Below are 17,322 nucleotides of genomic sequence, written 5' to 3' on the forward strand. Positions count from 1 at the left end.
GTTTTTCAACAGGACAATGACTCAACACACCTTCAGGCTGGTTAAGGGCAATTTTACCAAGAAGGAGAGTGATGGAGGGCTGTATCAGATGACCTGGCCTCCACAATCCCCCAACCTCAACCAAATTGAGATGGTTTGGGATTAGTCGGATTAGTGCTCAGCATATGTGGAAATTCCTTCAAGACTGTTGGAAAAGTATTCCAGGTGAAGCTAGTTGAGAGAATGCCAAGTGTGGCTATTTGAAGAATCTCAAAAATAAAATATATTTTGATTTGTTTAACCATTTTTTGTTTACTACATGATTCCATATGTGTTATTTCATAGTTTTGATGTCTTTACTATTATTCTACAATGTAGAAAATAGTAAATAAATTAAGAAAAACCCTTGAATGAGTAGGTGTTCTAAAACTTTTGACCGGTAGTGTACATGTATTGTGATTTTATATGTAGTGTGATTCGATACTGATTTTCCATCGATTTGATATTCCAAACATATTTCTCACCTTATGTCTGCTGCAGAAACAAGAGAGAGCATGAGAAAATGAGTTTCGATTGGTCAGGGAAATGAAAGTACTGAAAACATGTTGGCTCACTATTTCAAAAGAAGATGGAGAACAAGCTATAGGATGAAAAAAACTCTTCCTACAGTAGCGCTACTTTGAGTCAAATGTTGATGTATCATCCAAAATAATATTGTGATATGTAACTATACATTTTGTCCCACATCACTAATCCAAATGATATTATCAGTCTATAACTGTGTGCCTCTGTGTCTGTCCTTCCTGACGCTCATTACAAAATGGGCTGTGAGGAAGGAGGCACTGGCCATTAAATATTCAGAGGGCCTGGAGCCTTCTGGTAAAGAGCAGGGCCTGTACACAGGGGACTTCTGCTGTTCTCTCACAACAGCCACTTTAAAGGAGGAGCTCAGCTGTGGTTGGCTTGCTGGAAAGTACTCTCCATTTAGTCTGACCTTGCTGACGGAAGGTGGCTCTGGGGTAAAGTTTCGCCTAGGTACAGATCTAGGATCAGTTTCCACTTCACCAATCCGATTAACCATTGGTGGGGAAAATGCAAAACTGACCCAAGATCAGCATCTAGGGGCAACTTCACCCTACACCATTTCATTGCCTCGGGGACACATGGAGGGCGTTTGGGCTGATTGGTTTCTCTCTTTTCAGGTTTCGATCGGGGGAAAGAAGATTCCCTGCCTCCGAAAGAGGACTCGTCTCACTCCATATCCAAGAGCAAGGTACAGTCCAAAAATACACCCCAGACCTCTCCTCTCACAGCTCTTTCTCCTTTCTCTCTTTACAGGATGTACAAGGACAGAAAACATACCCATCCACTCACTCTGAAGCAGAAACCTTTGAAATCAACTTTATTTATTTCGCCAAAGTCCCCAACCATTAAAGCCTCATGCTTTACCTTCAACTCTTTATGAGCAAGTAGTAGAGGAGAGGAGAGTAGGAAGGGAGGGTGCTGATGAAACCCATTTCAGTGTGTAAGACAGTCCTAATGAGACCAGGGAGTAAAGGAGTTACTGTAAAAGAACAAGCCAACAATTTCAACCTCGCCACAGCTGTGAGCTTCATTCATTATTAATCACATGTACATCAAACCATCATCAAAAACAGAAACCCAACCATTCCAGGCCTCTCTCAACAGAACCCACTGTTCAACTTCCAATGAAAACTAAGGCCTAGGGTTGCAAAATTCTGGTTAATTTCCCAAACATCCAAGGTTTTATAGAAATCCTGGTTGGTGGATTCCATTGAATAGGAGAGAGAAAGAGAGGAGAGTGTGCTGAAATAGCAGTGGGCTGGATTTGAACCCACGCTACAATGGTATATTTGTTCTATAGGCAGCGGCTGTTCTGTTTTTCCAATAATAAAACAGTGACAGCATAAATATATACATAAATACCAGTCCTCTTTACTCCAGTCCTCTCCTCTTTACTCAAGTCCTCTCCTCTTTACTCCAGTCCTCTCCTCTTTACTCCAGTCCTCTCCTCTTTACTCCAGTCCTCTCCTCTTTACTCCAGTCCTCTGCTCTCTCCTCTTTACTCCAGTCCTCTCCTCTTTCCTCCAGTCCTCTGCTCTTTCCTCCAGTCCTCTGCTCTTTACTCTAGTCCTCTGCTCTTTACTCCAGTCCTCTGCTCTTTACTCCAGTCCTCTCCTCTTTACTCCAGTCCTCTGCTCTTTACTCCAGTCCTCTCCTCTTTACTCCAGTCCTCTCCTCTTTACTCCAGTCCTCTCCTCTTTACTCCAGTCCGCCGCTCTTTACTCCAGTCCTCTCCTCTTTACTCCAGTCCGCCGCTCTTTACTCCAGTCCTCTCCTCTTTACTCCAGTCCTCTGCTCTTTACTCCAGTCCTCTCCTCTTTACTCCAGTCCTCTGCTCTTTACTCCAGTCCTCTGCTCTTTACTCCAGTCCTCTCCTCTTTACTCCAGTCCTCTCCTCTTTACTCCAGTCCTCTGCTCTTTACTCCAGTCCTCTCCTCTTTACTCCAGTCCTCTCCTCTTTACTCCAGTCCTCTGCTCTTTACTCCAGTCCTCTGCTCTTTACTCCAGTCCTCTGCTCTTTACTCCAGTCCTCTGCTCTTTACTCCAGTCCTCTGCTCTTTACTCCAGTCCTCTGCTCTCTCCTCTTTACTCCAGTCCTCTCCTCTTTCCTCCAGTCCTCTGCTCTTTACTCCAGTCCTCTCCTCTTTACTCCAGTCCTCTCCTCTTTACTCCAGTCCTCTCCTCTTTACTCCAGTCCTCTCCTCTTTACTCCAGTCCTCTCCTCTTTACTCCAGTCCTATCCTCTTTACTCCAGTCCTCTACTCTCTCCTCTTTACTCCAGTCCTCTCCTCTTTACTCCAGTCCTCTACTCTCTCCTCTTTACTCCAGTCCTCTCCTATGCTCTGCTCTCCTCTCCCCCCCTCTCCTCTACCTATCAGTTTTTTTCTGAGCCGTTAAGTGGCCCTGCCTCATGAAGCTCTCCCCCTGCTCTCTCTGTCTACTCTCTGCTAATAGAACTCTATTAGGCCCTGGCTTCAGCTAAGAGTCATGCCTGTGTAGAATCCAGCTCCTTGGTTAGCGTTAGCCAACCTAGCGCAGGACTAAACAAAGGGCTTGACAGGCTGAGCAGGGCATAAGGTAAGGCCCACAGCGTTGTTCGTGGTAGCCTCAACTGAGACTGCTATTACTATTGCAGGACTTCCATTGGGGGCTGTTATCATGGTGGTATCGGAGGCCTGTTGTTGTCTTCCAGGTGTCAGGATACTCTCTAGGCTCCTTTATTGACATTCACTTCAGAAGCCAAAAATGCCAAGGGTGCCTCCAGACACCAGATCAGTGTGTGTGTACCTAGTATGATCGGGTCAATCAAACTGACTGGTGCTAAAGTTTGAGTGGCGCCCAGACAACTCTAATACAGCAGTCTATTGGATGGGAATAATGATTTCCCAGGGACTCAAAGTGCTTTACATAGTAAGAGGGGTAACTCACCTCATCCAACCGCCAATGTGTAGCACCCACCCACCTCATTTTGAGCCAGACAGCTCCCCAGTTTGGGCCAGACAGATCCCCAGTTTGGGCCAGACAGATCCCCAGTTTGGGCCAGACAGCTCCCCAGTTTGGACCAGACAGATTCCCAGTTTGGGCCAGACAGCTCCCCACATGCCCATCACATCCAGTAATACAGTAAGACTTCTGTCCTAGTGTCACCAGATGGAGACTGTTTGTCTCAGGTTAGAAGGGTACTAGTGAGCCATTCCCAGCTGACTATACGCTCACTTCCTCCTCCATGTCTCCACAGTCAGAGTCCAAGCTCTACAATGGCTCTGACAAGGATGTCTCGTCGTCCGGTAACAAGCTCACCAAGAAGGAGTCGCTCAAGGTAAGTAGGGAGACTTACAGCAGAGACCAGCCTAAGGATGATCTTATAGTAAGTAGCTTGTCAGAACGGCCCTGTTTCTGTTGCGTGAGGCAGCTTGATGTAGAAGTACAACCCCTGGACAGGACTCTAGACATTAGGGGAAACACTGTAGCATGATGTTTGTGTGTGGCCCCTGCAGGTACAGCTAGGGGAAACACTGTAGCGTGATGTTTGTGTGTGGCCCCTGCAGGTACAGCTAGGGGAAACACTGTAGCGTGATGTTTGTGTGTGGCCCCTGCAGGTACGGCTAGGGGAAACACTGTAGCGTGATGTTTGTGTGTGGCCCCTGCAGGTACAGCTAGGGGAAACACTGTAGCATGATGCTTGTGTGTGGCCCCTGCAGGTACAGCTAGGGGAAACACTGTAGCGTGATGTTTGTGTGTGGCCCCTGCAGGTACAGCTAGGGGAAACACTGTAGCGTGATGTTTGTGTGTGGCCCCTGGCCCCTGCAGGTACAGCTAGGGGAAACACTGTAGCGTGATGTTTGTGTGTGGCCCCTGCAGGTACAGCTAGGGGAAACACTGTAGCGTGATGTTTGTGTGTGGCCCCTGCAGGTACAGCTAGGGGAAACACTGTAGCGTGATGTTTGTGTGTGGCCCCTGCAGGTACAGCTAGGGGAAACACTGTAGCGTGATGTTTGTGTGTGGCCCCTGCAGGTACAGCTAGGGGAAACACTGTAGCGTGATGTTTGTGTGTGGCCCCTGCAGGTACAGAAGAAGAACTACCGTGAGGAGAAGAAGAGAGCCACCAAGGAGCTCCTCAGCACCATCACAGACCCCTCTGTTATTGTCATGGCTGACTGGCTCAAGGTTCGACTTGCCCTGCTTCTTGTTTCTGGACTGTACACAACGTGGGCCATGTGCTGCAATTACTTGAATATTACTTTGTATGCAACAAACTATAAAGCCATAAGAATCTGCTATAATCTATTGAAGTTTCTCCAGAATTTTCACAAGTGCCCTTGTTGATAGACGTTTCCAACAAAATAAATATATATTTGAACATAGTTTATTAGACATGATGATATTTGGTGTATTTTATGTCTGAGTGTGTGTGTTTGGCCACGTGTCTGCACCTCAGATCCGGGGTACTCTGAAGAGCTGGACCAAGCTGTGGTGTGTGCTGAAGCCGGGGGTTCTTCTCATCTACAAGACCCATAAGAACGGCCAGTGGGTGGGCACGGTGCTGCTCAACGCCTGCGAGCTCATCGAGAGACCCTCAAAGAAGGACGGCTTCTGTTTCAAACTCTTCCACCCTCTGGAGCAGTCCATCTGGGCAGTCAAGGTAATAAAAATAGTACATTTATTTTATATAGAGCTTTTCATTAGAACAGCGTCTCAAAGTCTCTTTTAAAAACAACAACAACTAATTCAAGGTGATCTGTTGGGCGATGGCTTCCACAACTTCAGATAATAATGATGATAAGATGGAGAGCGATAGAGTTTCTAGTCAGACCTGCACAATGGCCTTTAGGTAAGGGAGACATCATTTCATTTAATGGAGTGGTATGAGCACATCTGTAAAAGCCCCTTGTCCCAAATGCTGGATCAGACAGGATAATGTAGAACAAAAACATCAATCTGTCTGCACTCTGGTATAATACTCTGGTATAATACTGCCTAAGTACATTTTTGTTCAGACATGAACTGACTAACCTGAGTACCACTCTCTTTAGCTAATCCACTCCCTACGCCATGGCCTTTCTGCCATCTTCACTTGTGAACATTCAATCATTTTCTCTTGATCCTGATTCCATCCCTTTTACAGCTACCCGAGTTTGTATCCTGTTGCCGAGTTTGTATCCTGTTTGTATCCTGTTGCTAAGCAACCGTGTTTTGTTTGTCCAAACAAAACCAGTCTTTCAAAAGTTGCTGGCTCACATCTAAATTCTCCAACTAAATACATACTGCAATTCCAACCACAATGACAAGGAGTGCAAGGTTAGCTAAAGAGACTGGTGCTCAAGACTATTCAATTACCACAAGATAAAACCTTTTGATTAGCCAGACGTGCTTTCATCCTTCACATCCGGGTCAAAGTTCTGCTTCTTTCATTTCAATTAAATACAATTCAATGTTGATTTTTTTTCCCCCTTTTCCTGCCCTGTCAATAAGAATGTTAACATAATGTTAACACAATTAACATTTAAATAGTCTAGCTGAAGGTTCTTCACATTTCAAATAATAATCGCTGAATGTTTTACCTGCTTTATCACATTAGGTTCCTCTCTGTGAAATTGTCACAGTATAAATCTCAGTTAGAGTGACAGCACTGTTTCATCTACCATGTAAATATGTAGTGAGGGTAGTAGTGACAGTGTAACGACACCCCCTCGACCAGGGATCATCCACTAGATTCAGCCCTGGGATATGTATGTAGTGAGGGTAGTAGTGACAGTGTAACAGGGATCATCCACTAGATTCAGCCCTGGGATAAGTATGTAGTGAGGGTAGTAGTGACAGTGTAACGATACCCCCTCGACCAGGGATCATCCACTAGATTCAGCCCTGGGATAAGTATGTAGTGAGGGTAGTAGTGACAGTGTAACGATACCCCCTCGACCAGGGATCATCCACTAGATTCAGCCCTGGGATAAGTATGTAGTGAGGGTAGTAGTGACAGTGTAACGATACCCCAGTGTAACGATACTCGACCAGGGATCATCCACTAGATTCAGCCCTGGGATAAGTATGTAGTGAGGGTAGTAGTGACAGTGTAACGATACCCCTCGACCAGGGATCATCCACTAGATTCAGCCCTGGGATAAGTATGTAGTGAGGGTAGTAGTGACAGTGTAACGATACCCCCTCGACCAGGGATCATCCACTAGATTCAGCCCTGGGATAGTGAGTATGTAGTGAGGGTAGCCCTAGTGACAGTGACAGTGTAACATCCACTAGATTCAGCCCTGGGATAAGTATGTAGTGAGGGTAGTAGTGACAGTGTAACGACCAGGGATCATCCACTAGATTCAGCCCTGGGATAAGTATGTAGTGAGGGTAGTAGTGACAGTGTAACGATTCAGCCCTGGGATAAGTATGTAGTGAGGGTAGTAGTGACAGTGTAACGATCGACCAGGGATCATCCACTAGATTCAGCCCTGGGATAAGTATGTAGTGAGGGTAGTAGTGACAGTGTAACGATACCCCCTCGACCAGGGATCATCCACTAGATTCAGCCCTGGGATAAGTATGTAGTGAGGGTAGTAGTGACAGTGTAACGATACCCCCTCGACCAGGGATCATCCACTAGATTCAGCCCTGGGATAAGTATGTAGTGAGGGTAGTAGTGACAGTGTAACGATACCCCAGGGATCATCCACTAGACCAGGGATCATCCACTAGATTCAGCCCTGGGATAAGTATGTAGTGAGGGTAGTAGTGACAGTGTAACGATACCCCTCGACCAGGGATCATCCACTAGATTCAGCCCTGGGATAAGTATGTAGTGAGGGTAGTAGTGACAGTGTAACGATACATCCACTAGATTCAGCCCTGGGACCAGGGATCATCCACTAGATTCAGCCCTGGGATAAGTATGTAGTGAGGGTAGTAGTGACAGTGTAACGACACCTCCTCGACCAGGGATCATCCACTAGATTCAGCCCTGGGATAAGTATGTAGTGAGTGTAACGATACCCCCTCGGATTCAGCCCTGGGATAAGTATGTAGTAGTAGTGAGCCCTGGGATAAGTATGTAGTGAGGGTAGTAGTGACAGTGTAACGATACCCCCTCGACCAGGGATCATCCACTAGATTCAGCCCTGGGATAAGTATGTAGTGAGGGTAGTAGTGACAGTGTAACGACACCTCCTCGACCAGGGATCATCCACTAGATTCAGCCCTGGGATATGTATGTAGTGAGGGTAGTAGTGACAGTGTAACGACACCCCCTCGACCAGGGATCATCCACTAGATTCAGCCCTGGGATCATCCACCAGGGATCATCCACTAGATTCAGCCCTGGGATATGTATGTAGTGAGGGTAGTAGTGACAGTGTAACGATACATCCACTAGATTCAGCCCTGGGATAAGTATGTAGTGAGGGTAGTAGTGACAGTGTAACGAGACCCCCTCGACCAGGGATCATCCACTAGATTCAGCCCTGGGATGCTTTTATTATTGTTGAGCGACTGGTCGGGGGTCGGAACATAATTACTAATAATTAGTAGACTGTAAATTGACCGCAAGAAGCCCAAACAGATATAATATTTAACTAAAACATCATCATTTCAAACCTTGCTTACATTTGCTTACGATCACATAACTATTTTATACTTGAGAACAGATTTCCTAATTAAAAATCAATTGGAGATTACCATTATTTTATGTCCAACAAAGAATATGTCTATTTTTTTTTTTTTATGTTTGGGAGGCCAAATAAAACCACCCACTGGCCCCAGTTGGGGAACCCTGCCCTAAACCTTTTGTCTTTAGTACGCACGACATGTCACACCTGTAACGACGTTCTTCTGTTGAAGGAAGAGAGTCGGACCGAAATGCAGTGTGTTGGTTACTCATGACTTTAATGAAGTAATCGCGGTACATGAAATAACTGATACAAAATACAAAAACAACAAAACGGAACGTGAAACTATTACAGCCTATCTGGTAAACACTACACAGAGACAGGAACAATCACCCACGAAATACAAAGCGAAACTATGGCTCCCTAAATACGGTTCCCAATCAGAGACAACGAGAATCACCTGACTCTGATTGAGAATCGCCTCAGGCAGCCAAGCCTATACAACACCCCTAATCAGCCGCGATCCCAAATAATACAAACCCCAATACGAAAACAACATATAAACCCATGTCACACCCTGGCCTAACCAAACATATAACAAAAACACAAAATACAATGACCAAGGCGTGACAACACCCTTACCACTGTAAAATGGACTATGGGTTTATCCCAAATGGAATCAATGGGCCCTAGTCAAAAGTAATGCACTTAATAGGAATATCAAATCATATTTTATTTGTCACATGCTTACTACTTACAGAATATTTACATAATAAGAACCAGACTATGGTGCCATTGGGATGCATGTACGCCATATGAATGACCCTCCCACCAATCATTAAAGGGGTTGTTAAACAAAGCACCCTCCCTATTGGACGGCCAAACTGAACATCAGTGTTGTCAAAGGGACTTGCCAACAGGACCCATTCTTTCACCCTAGGGGAATGTGAGGAGTCATGTTCAGCTACACACACACACACACACACACACACCTTCCCATGGGCTTTGGCTTGGTGATCGCTGTCAGTGCCATAGTGGTAGTATAAGGTTCCAGAGTGGATGTTTACCAAACCCTCTCTCTCTCTCTCCCCCCGCCTCTCTCTCTCTCTCTCTCTCTCTCTCTCTCTCTCTCTCTCTCTCTCTCTCTCTCTCTCTCTCCTCTCTCTCCTCTCTCTCTCTCTCTCCTCTCCTCCTCCTCTCTCTCTCCCCCCTCCTCTCTCTCTCCCCCCCTCCTCTCTCCCCCTCTCTCTCTCCTCCCCCCCTCCTCTCTCCTCCCCCTCCTCCTCTCTCTCTCCCCCTTCCTCCTCTCTCTCACTCCCCGCCCCTCCTCCTCTCCCCCTCCTCTCTCTCCTCCCCCTCCTCCTCCAATCTCCCTCTCTCCCTCCCCCCCCCTCCTCCTATCTCCTCTCTCTCTCTCCCTCCCCCTCCATGTCCTCTCTCTCTCTCTCTCTCTCCTCTCCACTCTCTCTCTCTCTCTCTCTCTCTCTCTCTCTCTCTCTCTCTCTCCCCCGCCCTTCCTCCTCTCCCCCTCCTCTCTCTCCTCCCCCTCCTGACCCCCCCCTCCTCCTCTCTCTCTGTGTGTCAGGGTCCTAAAGGAGAGGCGGTGGGTTCCATCACACAGCCATTACCCGGCAGCCATCTCATCTTCCGTGCCACCTCTGAGTCAGACGGTAAGAGACAGGATGCTGATGTGTTTTCAAATTGGTTCAATATAGTTTTCTCCCACCAATGATTGAATGCTTTAGTGTCTGCAATCTGTGTGTGTGTGTGTTTCCTGTTCTTCCATGTGTGTGTGGTTATCTGTATGTGTGTTCTTCCATGTTGGTGTGGTTATCTGTATGTGTGTTCTTCCATGTGTGTGTGGTTATCTGTATGTGTGTTCTTCCATGTGTGTGTGGTTATCTGTATGTGTGTTCTTCCATGTGGGTGTGGTTATCTGTATGTGTGTTCCCATGTGGGTGTGGTTATCTGTATGTGTGTTCTTCCATGTGGGTGTGGTTATCTGTATGTGTGTTCTTCCATGTGTGTGTGGTTATCTGTATGTGTGTTCTTCCATGTGGTGTGTGGTTATCTGTATGTGTGTTCTTCCATGTGTGTGTGGTTATCTGTATGTGTGTTCTTCCATGTGTGTGTGGTTATCTGTATGTGTGTTCTTCCATGTGTGTGTGGTTATCTGTATGTGTGTTCTTCCATGTGTGTGTGGTTATCTGTATGTGTGTAGGACTCTAGTGTAGCCTGTCAACTCCCCTGTCTCCTCTCCACCAGGCCGTTGTTGGATGGATGCTCTGGAGCTGGCTCTGAAGTGCTCCGGCCTCCTGAAGCGGACTATGATCCGCGAGGGCAAGGAGGAGCTGGCCAGCACGGCCGGGGAGAGCTCCCAAATTAACTTCTACAGCCTGCTGAGAGCCCACAACATGCAGGGTTTCCAGTGAGTCTGCCAGTCTACAGTACGGTCTCTCTGCTCTAACCCAGCCTACAGTACGGTCTCTCTGCTCTAACCCAGCCTACAGTACGGTCTCTCTGCTCTAGTCCAGCCTACAGTACTGTCTCTCTGCTCTAGCCCAGCCTATAGTACGGTCTCTCTGCTCTAGCCCAGCCTACAGTACGGTCTCTCCGCTCTAGCCCAGCCTACAGTACGGTCTCTCTGCTCTAGTCCAGCCTACAGTACGGTCTCTCTGCTCTAGTCCAGCCTACAGTACTCTCTGCTCCTAGTCCAGCCTAGCCCAGCCTACAGTACGGTCTCTCCGCTCTAGCCCAGCCTATAGTACGGTCTCTCTGCTCTAGCCCAGCCTACAGTACGGTCTCTCTGCTCTAGCCCAGCCTATAGTACGGTCTCTCTGCTCTAGCCCAGCCTACAGTACGGTCTCTCTGCTCTAGCCCAGCCTACAGTACGGTCTCTCGCTCTAGCCCAGCCACGGCTCTCCAACTCTATTCTGACAACCCTCGTCAAACTGAGCGGGCTCTCTTTTATTTTCAAGTTTTCTACTCCGCTAGCCAGCACCTCATCTTAATAGGTGTGCGTTTCTTTTTCTTCTAGATCAGATGTTTTAATACCAAACTGTCCTCCTCAGCAGGGTTCATCTATGTTGGATGTGTAACCAGGCCAGTGCGATACAGCTCAGTAGTGTGAAAAGTCCTCTGGAGAGCTACTGGGTATGCAAGCTCTGGTTCCAGCCTCTGCAGCAACACCCATGACTCAGTTCAGACTGAAACCGTGATTAGTTGTCTATTTGAATGTGGAGCTGTTACAAGCCTGGTCTGAACCCATCTCTCTGTGTCTCTATGTGGAGCAGCAAATCTGTATTCTACTCTCGTCTGCAGTCTGTTTGAGCTCTTGTGGTCTATTTCCATGTGCTTTGTGAGGATACATTTCCCCTGAGACGACTGGTTGTCTGACTGGTTGTATCTGTTATCTGTGAATGCATCGGAGTTGATTGTAGTTTATAAAGATTGCATGTGTTCTCCTTTTGGAGAGGAGAGCACTGTCTTCTTGAGGCTTTGAACTTTCAAAGGATCTGTGTTGTACTGGGGGATTTGGCTGCTGTGGAGAATGTCTGTGCTTTTGTCAACTCTGCAGGGATTGCTCAAAAAGAGCTTTATGCAGTAAGGCATGAGGAGCTCTGTATTCATGCACCGTGCTATTGGTAGTGGCAAGTTATCTTTCAGTATTTTGTTCATTAGTCCACTGTTAGTACAATACCAATTTGTTTTGCATTTCAGCAGCAGTCAGGTTTTCTAGATGCACTTTCAGTGCAGAGCAAAAACTGTGATGATTGTGTTAAGCAGAAAAAGTGTTTAGTGTGAACTGTCCTTTGAATCCATCCTCCCTGTTATTCCCACTAGGTTCAACGACAGTGACCAGTTCAAGGACCCGGACCTGTACTCAGACAAGTCGGACCGGGAGGGGGAGCAGGACCACGAGGAGTCAGACGTGGAGGGTCTGGGGAAGAGCGAGGAGAGTGACAGTGACACGTCGGAACGTCAGGATGACTCCTACATTGACCTTGACCCCAACGAGGCCCTGCAGGAGACTCCGTACCTGGAACAGTCCCAGGAGGAGCTGGGAGAGGTGAGGAATGATGATGAGCGTAGTCAGTACCGCTGGCTCTTATTGGTCAGGGGGACTGAGCCCAGCTTACTCTGTATAGATGCATCTGATTGGACAAGCGATGTGAGAATTTTCCCCCAAGGAAAGTTTGACTCAGTAACATTGAAGAGAATCAGCTTGATTTGTTATTGTTTAAGATTTAAGACCTCAGAGAATATTCTTAAGAGAAAATAAGTGGCATTTCCTTGAACACAGTGCGAACACTTGATAAACCTTCGTTTAAGATGAGTAAGAGTTAGATGATACTGGGAAGTGAATGAATTCTGAATCAGAGAGGTGTGGGGGGCTGCCTTTAATCACCATCATCGGCGCCTGGGCAGCAGTTAACTGCCTTGCTCAAGGGCAGAACGGCAGATTTTTCCACCTTGCCAGCTCGAGGATTCGAACCAGAGTCCTTTCAGTTTCTGGCCCAACAGTCTTAACCGCTAGGCTAGCTGCCGCTACACTTTATGAACGAGAAGTGAAAGAAGCAGAGTCGAGGCGTCCATCAAGAGTGGTGTGTGTGTGTGTGTGTGTGTGTGTGTGTGTGTGTGTGTGTGTGTGTGTGTGTGTGTGTGTGTGTGTGTGTGTGTGTGTGTGTGTGTGTGTGTGTGTGTGTGTGTGTGTGTGTGTGTGTGTGTGTGTGTGTGTGTGTGTGTGTGTGTGTGTGTGTGTGTGTGTCCGTGTGTGTGTCCGTGTGTGTGTCTGTGTGGGCAGCAGTCTTCAGAGTGAAGCCTCAGACAGCCCTTAAATCAGCCTGTCTGTGATCTCTCTCTAACCCTCTATCTCATGTCCCATTGTCTAACCTCTTTTATTTTGACACGTTGGAACCTCAATTGCAATAGACAAGTAATCAGGATGTGCATCTCTTCTGCCACAGTTCTGCTGCAGTATGTAGAATGTTATACGTGACAAAACCGCACTCCGTTAGGATTGGACTTACAACAAGTCTTCAGAGGTTTGATGGAGATTCGTAAATCATTTGTTCATGATTCTGACATCTTCAGCACTATTAATATAGCCTTAGCCAAGTGCCACAGGCAGGGCTTGAAGAAATTATATTTGAAAGAGGGGGATGTTTGCGCTTGTATGCCTGCCTGCGTGAAATCCCTCCCAGCTGTTCTGTGGTGAATTAGAATTGTCATTTTCGATAGCTGGAATCATACAGCCAGCAGATGCTAAAATGGGAAGAGCAAAGATGTGAATAATGAACTGATTGATAACTGATGAAGTTGTTCAGACAGGAGAGATGTTCAAACTGAATAATGTCACGTTGGAGCAACTCCATAATGTGCTTGTATCATATAGGTATATACTCCAACCCTATGTGAATACTGTGACCTTACATAGCCCATCACCTAGAAACCTCATCAACAGGTGTGGATCTCTTGGCGCAACAGCTACGATGTTGGCTTTACAGTTGCTGAAGCGGCTTCAGGACCCGGTCAGAATTCCAGAATTCAGGACCCGGTCAGAACCCCAGAATTCATTGCAATATGAAAGTGTGTGTGGTGTGTACAGTAAATCACCAAACCTTTCTATGTGTGTGTCCCAGGCTGGTGAGGCCTCCCAGACAGAGACTGTGTCGGAGGAGAATAAGTCTCTGATCTGGACGCTGCTGAAGCAGGTCAGGCCTGGGATGGACCTGTCTAAAGTGGTCCTGCCCACCTTCATCCTGGAGCCACGCTCCTTCCTGGACAAGCTGTCCGACTACTACTACCATGCCGACTTCCTCTCTGAGTAAGTACTGCTACCATGGTGACTTCCTCTCTGAGTAAGTACTGCTACCATGCTGACTTCCTCTCTGAGTAAGTACTGCTACCATGGTGACTTCCTCTCTGAGTAAGTACTGCTACCATGGTGACTTCCTCTCTGAGTAAGTACTGCTACCATGCTGACTTCCTCTCTGAGTAAGTACTGCTACCATGGTGACTTCTGAGTAAGTACTGCTACCATGCTGACTTCCTCTCTGAGTAAGTACTGCTACCATGCTGACTTCCTCTCTGAGTCAGTACTGCTACCATGCTGACTTCCTCTCTGAGTCAGTACTGCTACCATGCCGACTTCCTCTCTGAGTCAGTACTACGGTTGTAATGATGTAATTTTAACTAGTATTCCCTGCTGGGACAGTACTACCAAGCTGACCAATCAAAGGTCTTATATAGTAGGACAGTATAGTCAGACCTGCCAAAGATACAGACAAATATTCAAAGATGTATCTTTAACTTGATTTAGGTCCTCATTGCGATTTGTTGTTGATCATTTCCAGGGCAGCTGTGGAGGAGAATGCCTACAACAGGATGAAGAAAGTAGTGAAGTGGTATATCTCTGGATTCTACAAAAAGCCACAGGTGATTAGAACATTCACTTAAAATCACAGTTTCAGCAGGGTCATGTTCATTAGGAAAACAGTGGAAAACATTTTTCTAAAAAAGAAAAGTAAGTGTTTCTTACTGGATAGGACCTGGTAGTCCCTCTATTTCAGTCCATTTCTTCTGTTAGGTGCCTAATGAACACGACTCTGTTCTGGATGTGACAAGATGTCCCTCGGTATCTCTACCATTCAGCGGACGTATCTAAAGCTCAGTTTTTCCTCCTTCTGAAAACCAGGGCCTGAAGAAGCCATATAACCCCATCATCGGTGAGACCTACCGCTGCATGTGGCTCCATAGCAAGACCAACAGCAAGACATTCTACATTTCTGAACAGGTAACAGAGCCAGGAGGGGAGACTGCTCCCTAGTATGTGATTGTCTGATTGGGGTTTTTAATCTGACATTTGAGCAATTCATTCACGTTGTAGTTAGTATATAAATTATGAATGTGTGGGGGAGTGGATAGATGGATCGACGGGTTGGTGGATGGATGGATGGACGGATGGATGGATGGACGGGTTGGTGGATGGATGGATGGTTTGATGGGTTGGTGGATGGATGGATGGATGGATCGACAGGTTGGTGAATGGATTGTTTGATGGATGGATGGTTGGGTTGGTGGATGGATGGATGGATGGATGGATGGATGGATGGATGGATGGATGGTTGGATGGATGGATGGATGGGGATGGATGGATGGATGGATGGATTTGGATGGATGGTTGGGTTGGTGGATGGATGGATGGATGGATTGACGGGTTGGTGGATGGATGGATGGTTTGATGGGTTGGTGGATGGATGGATGGATGGATGGATGGGTTGGTGAATCCATTGTTTGGTGGATGGATGGTTGGGTTGGTGGATGAATAGATGGATAGTTTGACAGGTTGGTGGATGGATGGATGGATGGATGGGTTGGTGAATCCATTGTTTGGTGGATTGATGGACAGGTTGGTGGATGGATGGATGGATGGTTGGACGGGTTGGTGGATGGATGGATGGTTTGGATGGGTTGATGGATGGATGGATGGTTGGACAGGTTGGTGGATGGTGGATGGATGGTTGGACGGGTTGATGGATGGATGGATGGTTGGACGGGTTGATGGATGGATGGTTGGACGGGTTGGTGGATGGATGGATGGATGGTTGGACGGGTTGATGGATGGATGGATGGTTGGACGGGTTGGTGGATGGATGGATGGATGGATGGATGGGTTGGTGGATGGATGGATGGATGGTTGGACGGGTTGGTGGATGGATGGATGGATGGTTGGACGGGTTGGTGGATGGATGGATGGATGGTTGGACGGGTTGATGGATGGATGGATGGATGGATGGGTTGGTGGATGGATGGATGGTTGGACGGGTTGGTGGATGGATGGATGGTTGGACGGGTTGGTGGATGGATGGGTTGTTGGATGGATGGATGAAAGAAGGAATGTGATAGGTTCTCAGAAGGTCTAGACTCTACAACATGACATCTTCTGGTAGACTGGCTATGATCAGGGCTAGCTTCCAGTACCTGTCCTCCTGACCTTAGACCAATCACCTTCTCTCCCTGTCAGGTGTCCCATCATCCTCCAGTGTCAGCGTTCTACGTCAGTAACAGGAAGGACGGCTTCTGTCTCAGCGGAAGCATCCTGGCCAAGTCCAAGTTCTACGGTACAACACACACACACACACACACACACACACACACACACACACACACACACACACACACACACACACACACACACACACACACACACACACACACACACACACACACACACACACACCTACCAAACAGCAAATGCATATAGATAGATACGTCGGGCATGTCTAGTTAAAAGTGGGAAGTGAATATATGGTAACACATTTCTGCTGAAAACAAAAATAATAATAATTATAAAGGAGCACCCAACAAATGTTTTATCTGTGTTAACACCCTTTCCTGGGTGTTGTCATGATGATGTGTCTCTTTGCAGGAAACTCCTTGTCGGCCATATTGGATGGAGAGGCTCGGCTCACATTTCTCAACAGAGGAGAAGACTACGTCATGAACATGCCCTACGCCCACTGCAAAGGTCTGACCTCTTACTGAATGGAGTCTTACTGTGAAAGCATCACACATTGCATTAAGGTCTGACCTCTTACTGACTGGAGTCTTACTGTGAAAGCAACACACATTGCATTAAGGTCTGACCTCTTACTGACTGGAGTCTTACTGTGAAAGCATCACACATTGCATTAAGGTCTGACCTCTTACTGACTGGAGTCTTACTGTGAAAGCATCACACATTGCATTAAGGTCTGACCTCTTTTACTGACTGGAGTCTTACTGTGAAAGCATCACACATTGCATTAAGGTCTGACCTCTTACTGACTGGAGTCTTACTGTGAAAGCATCACACATTGCATTAAGGTCTGACCTCTTACTGACTGGAGTCTTACTGTGAAAGCAACACACATTGCATTAAGGTCTGACCTCTTTTACTGACTGGAGTCTTACTGTGAAAGCAACACACATTGCATTAAGGTTTGACCTCTTTTACTGACTGGAGTCTTACTGTGAAAGCAACACACATTGCATTAAGGTCTGACATCTTTTACTGACTGGAGTCTTACTGTGAAAGCATCACACATTGCATTAAGGTTTGACCTCTTACTGACTGGAGTCTTACTGTGAAAGCATCACACATTGCATT

The 17,322-nt window shown here is 46.8% G+C and overlaps 1 protein-coding gene across 1 annotated transcript in view; it reads left to right on the plus strand.

The window, feature by feature from the left end:
• osbpl8 (oxysterol binding protein-like 8) overlaps positions 1-17,322 on the plus strand; it is a 96,158-nt gene that overhangs the window by 62,343 nt on the left and 16,493 nt on the right. The window contains 12 exon segments of the mRNA XM_046296849.1: positions 1,182-1,252; positions 3,803-3,883; positions 4,630-4,731; positions 5,003-5,206; positions 9,757-9,841; positions 10,437-10,599; positions 12,015-12,240; positions 13,814-13,998; positions 14,528-14,609; positions 14,869-14,967; positions 16,198-16,294; positions 16,603-16,701. Coding sequence (XP_046152805.1) covers positions 1,182-1,252; positions 3,803-3,883; positions 4,630-4,731; positions 5,003-5,206; positions 9,757-9,841; positions 10,437-10,599; positions 12,015-12,240; positions 13,814-13,998; positions 14,528-14,609; positions 14,869-14,967; positions 16,198-16,294; positions 16,603-16,701 — 1,494 coding nt within the window.

Source organism: Oncorhynchus gorbuscha, linkage group LG14, assembly GCF_021184085.1.
Source record: "Oncorhynchus gorbuscha isolate QuinsamMale2020 ecotype Even-year linkage group LG14, OgorEven_v1.0, whole genome shotgun sequence".
NCBI classification, from domain to species: domain Eukaryota; kingdom Metazoa; phylum Chordata; class Actinopteri; order Salmoniformes; family Salmonidae; genus Oncorhynchus; species Oncorhynchus gorbuscha.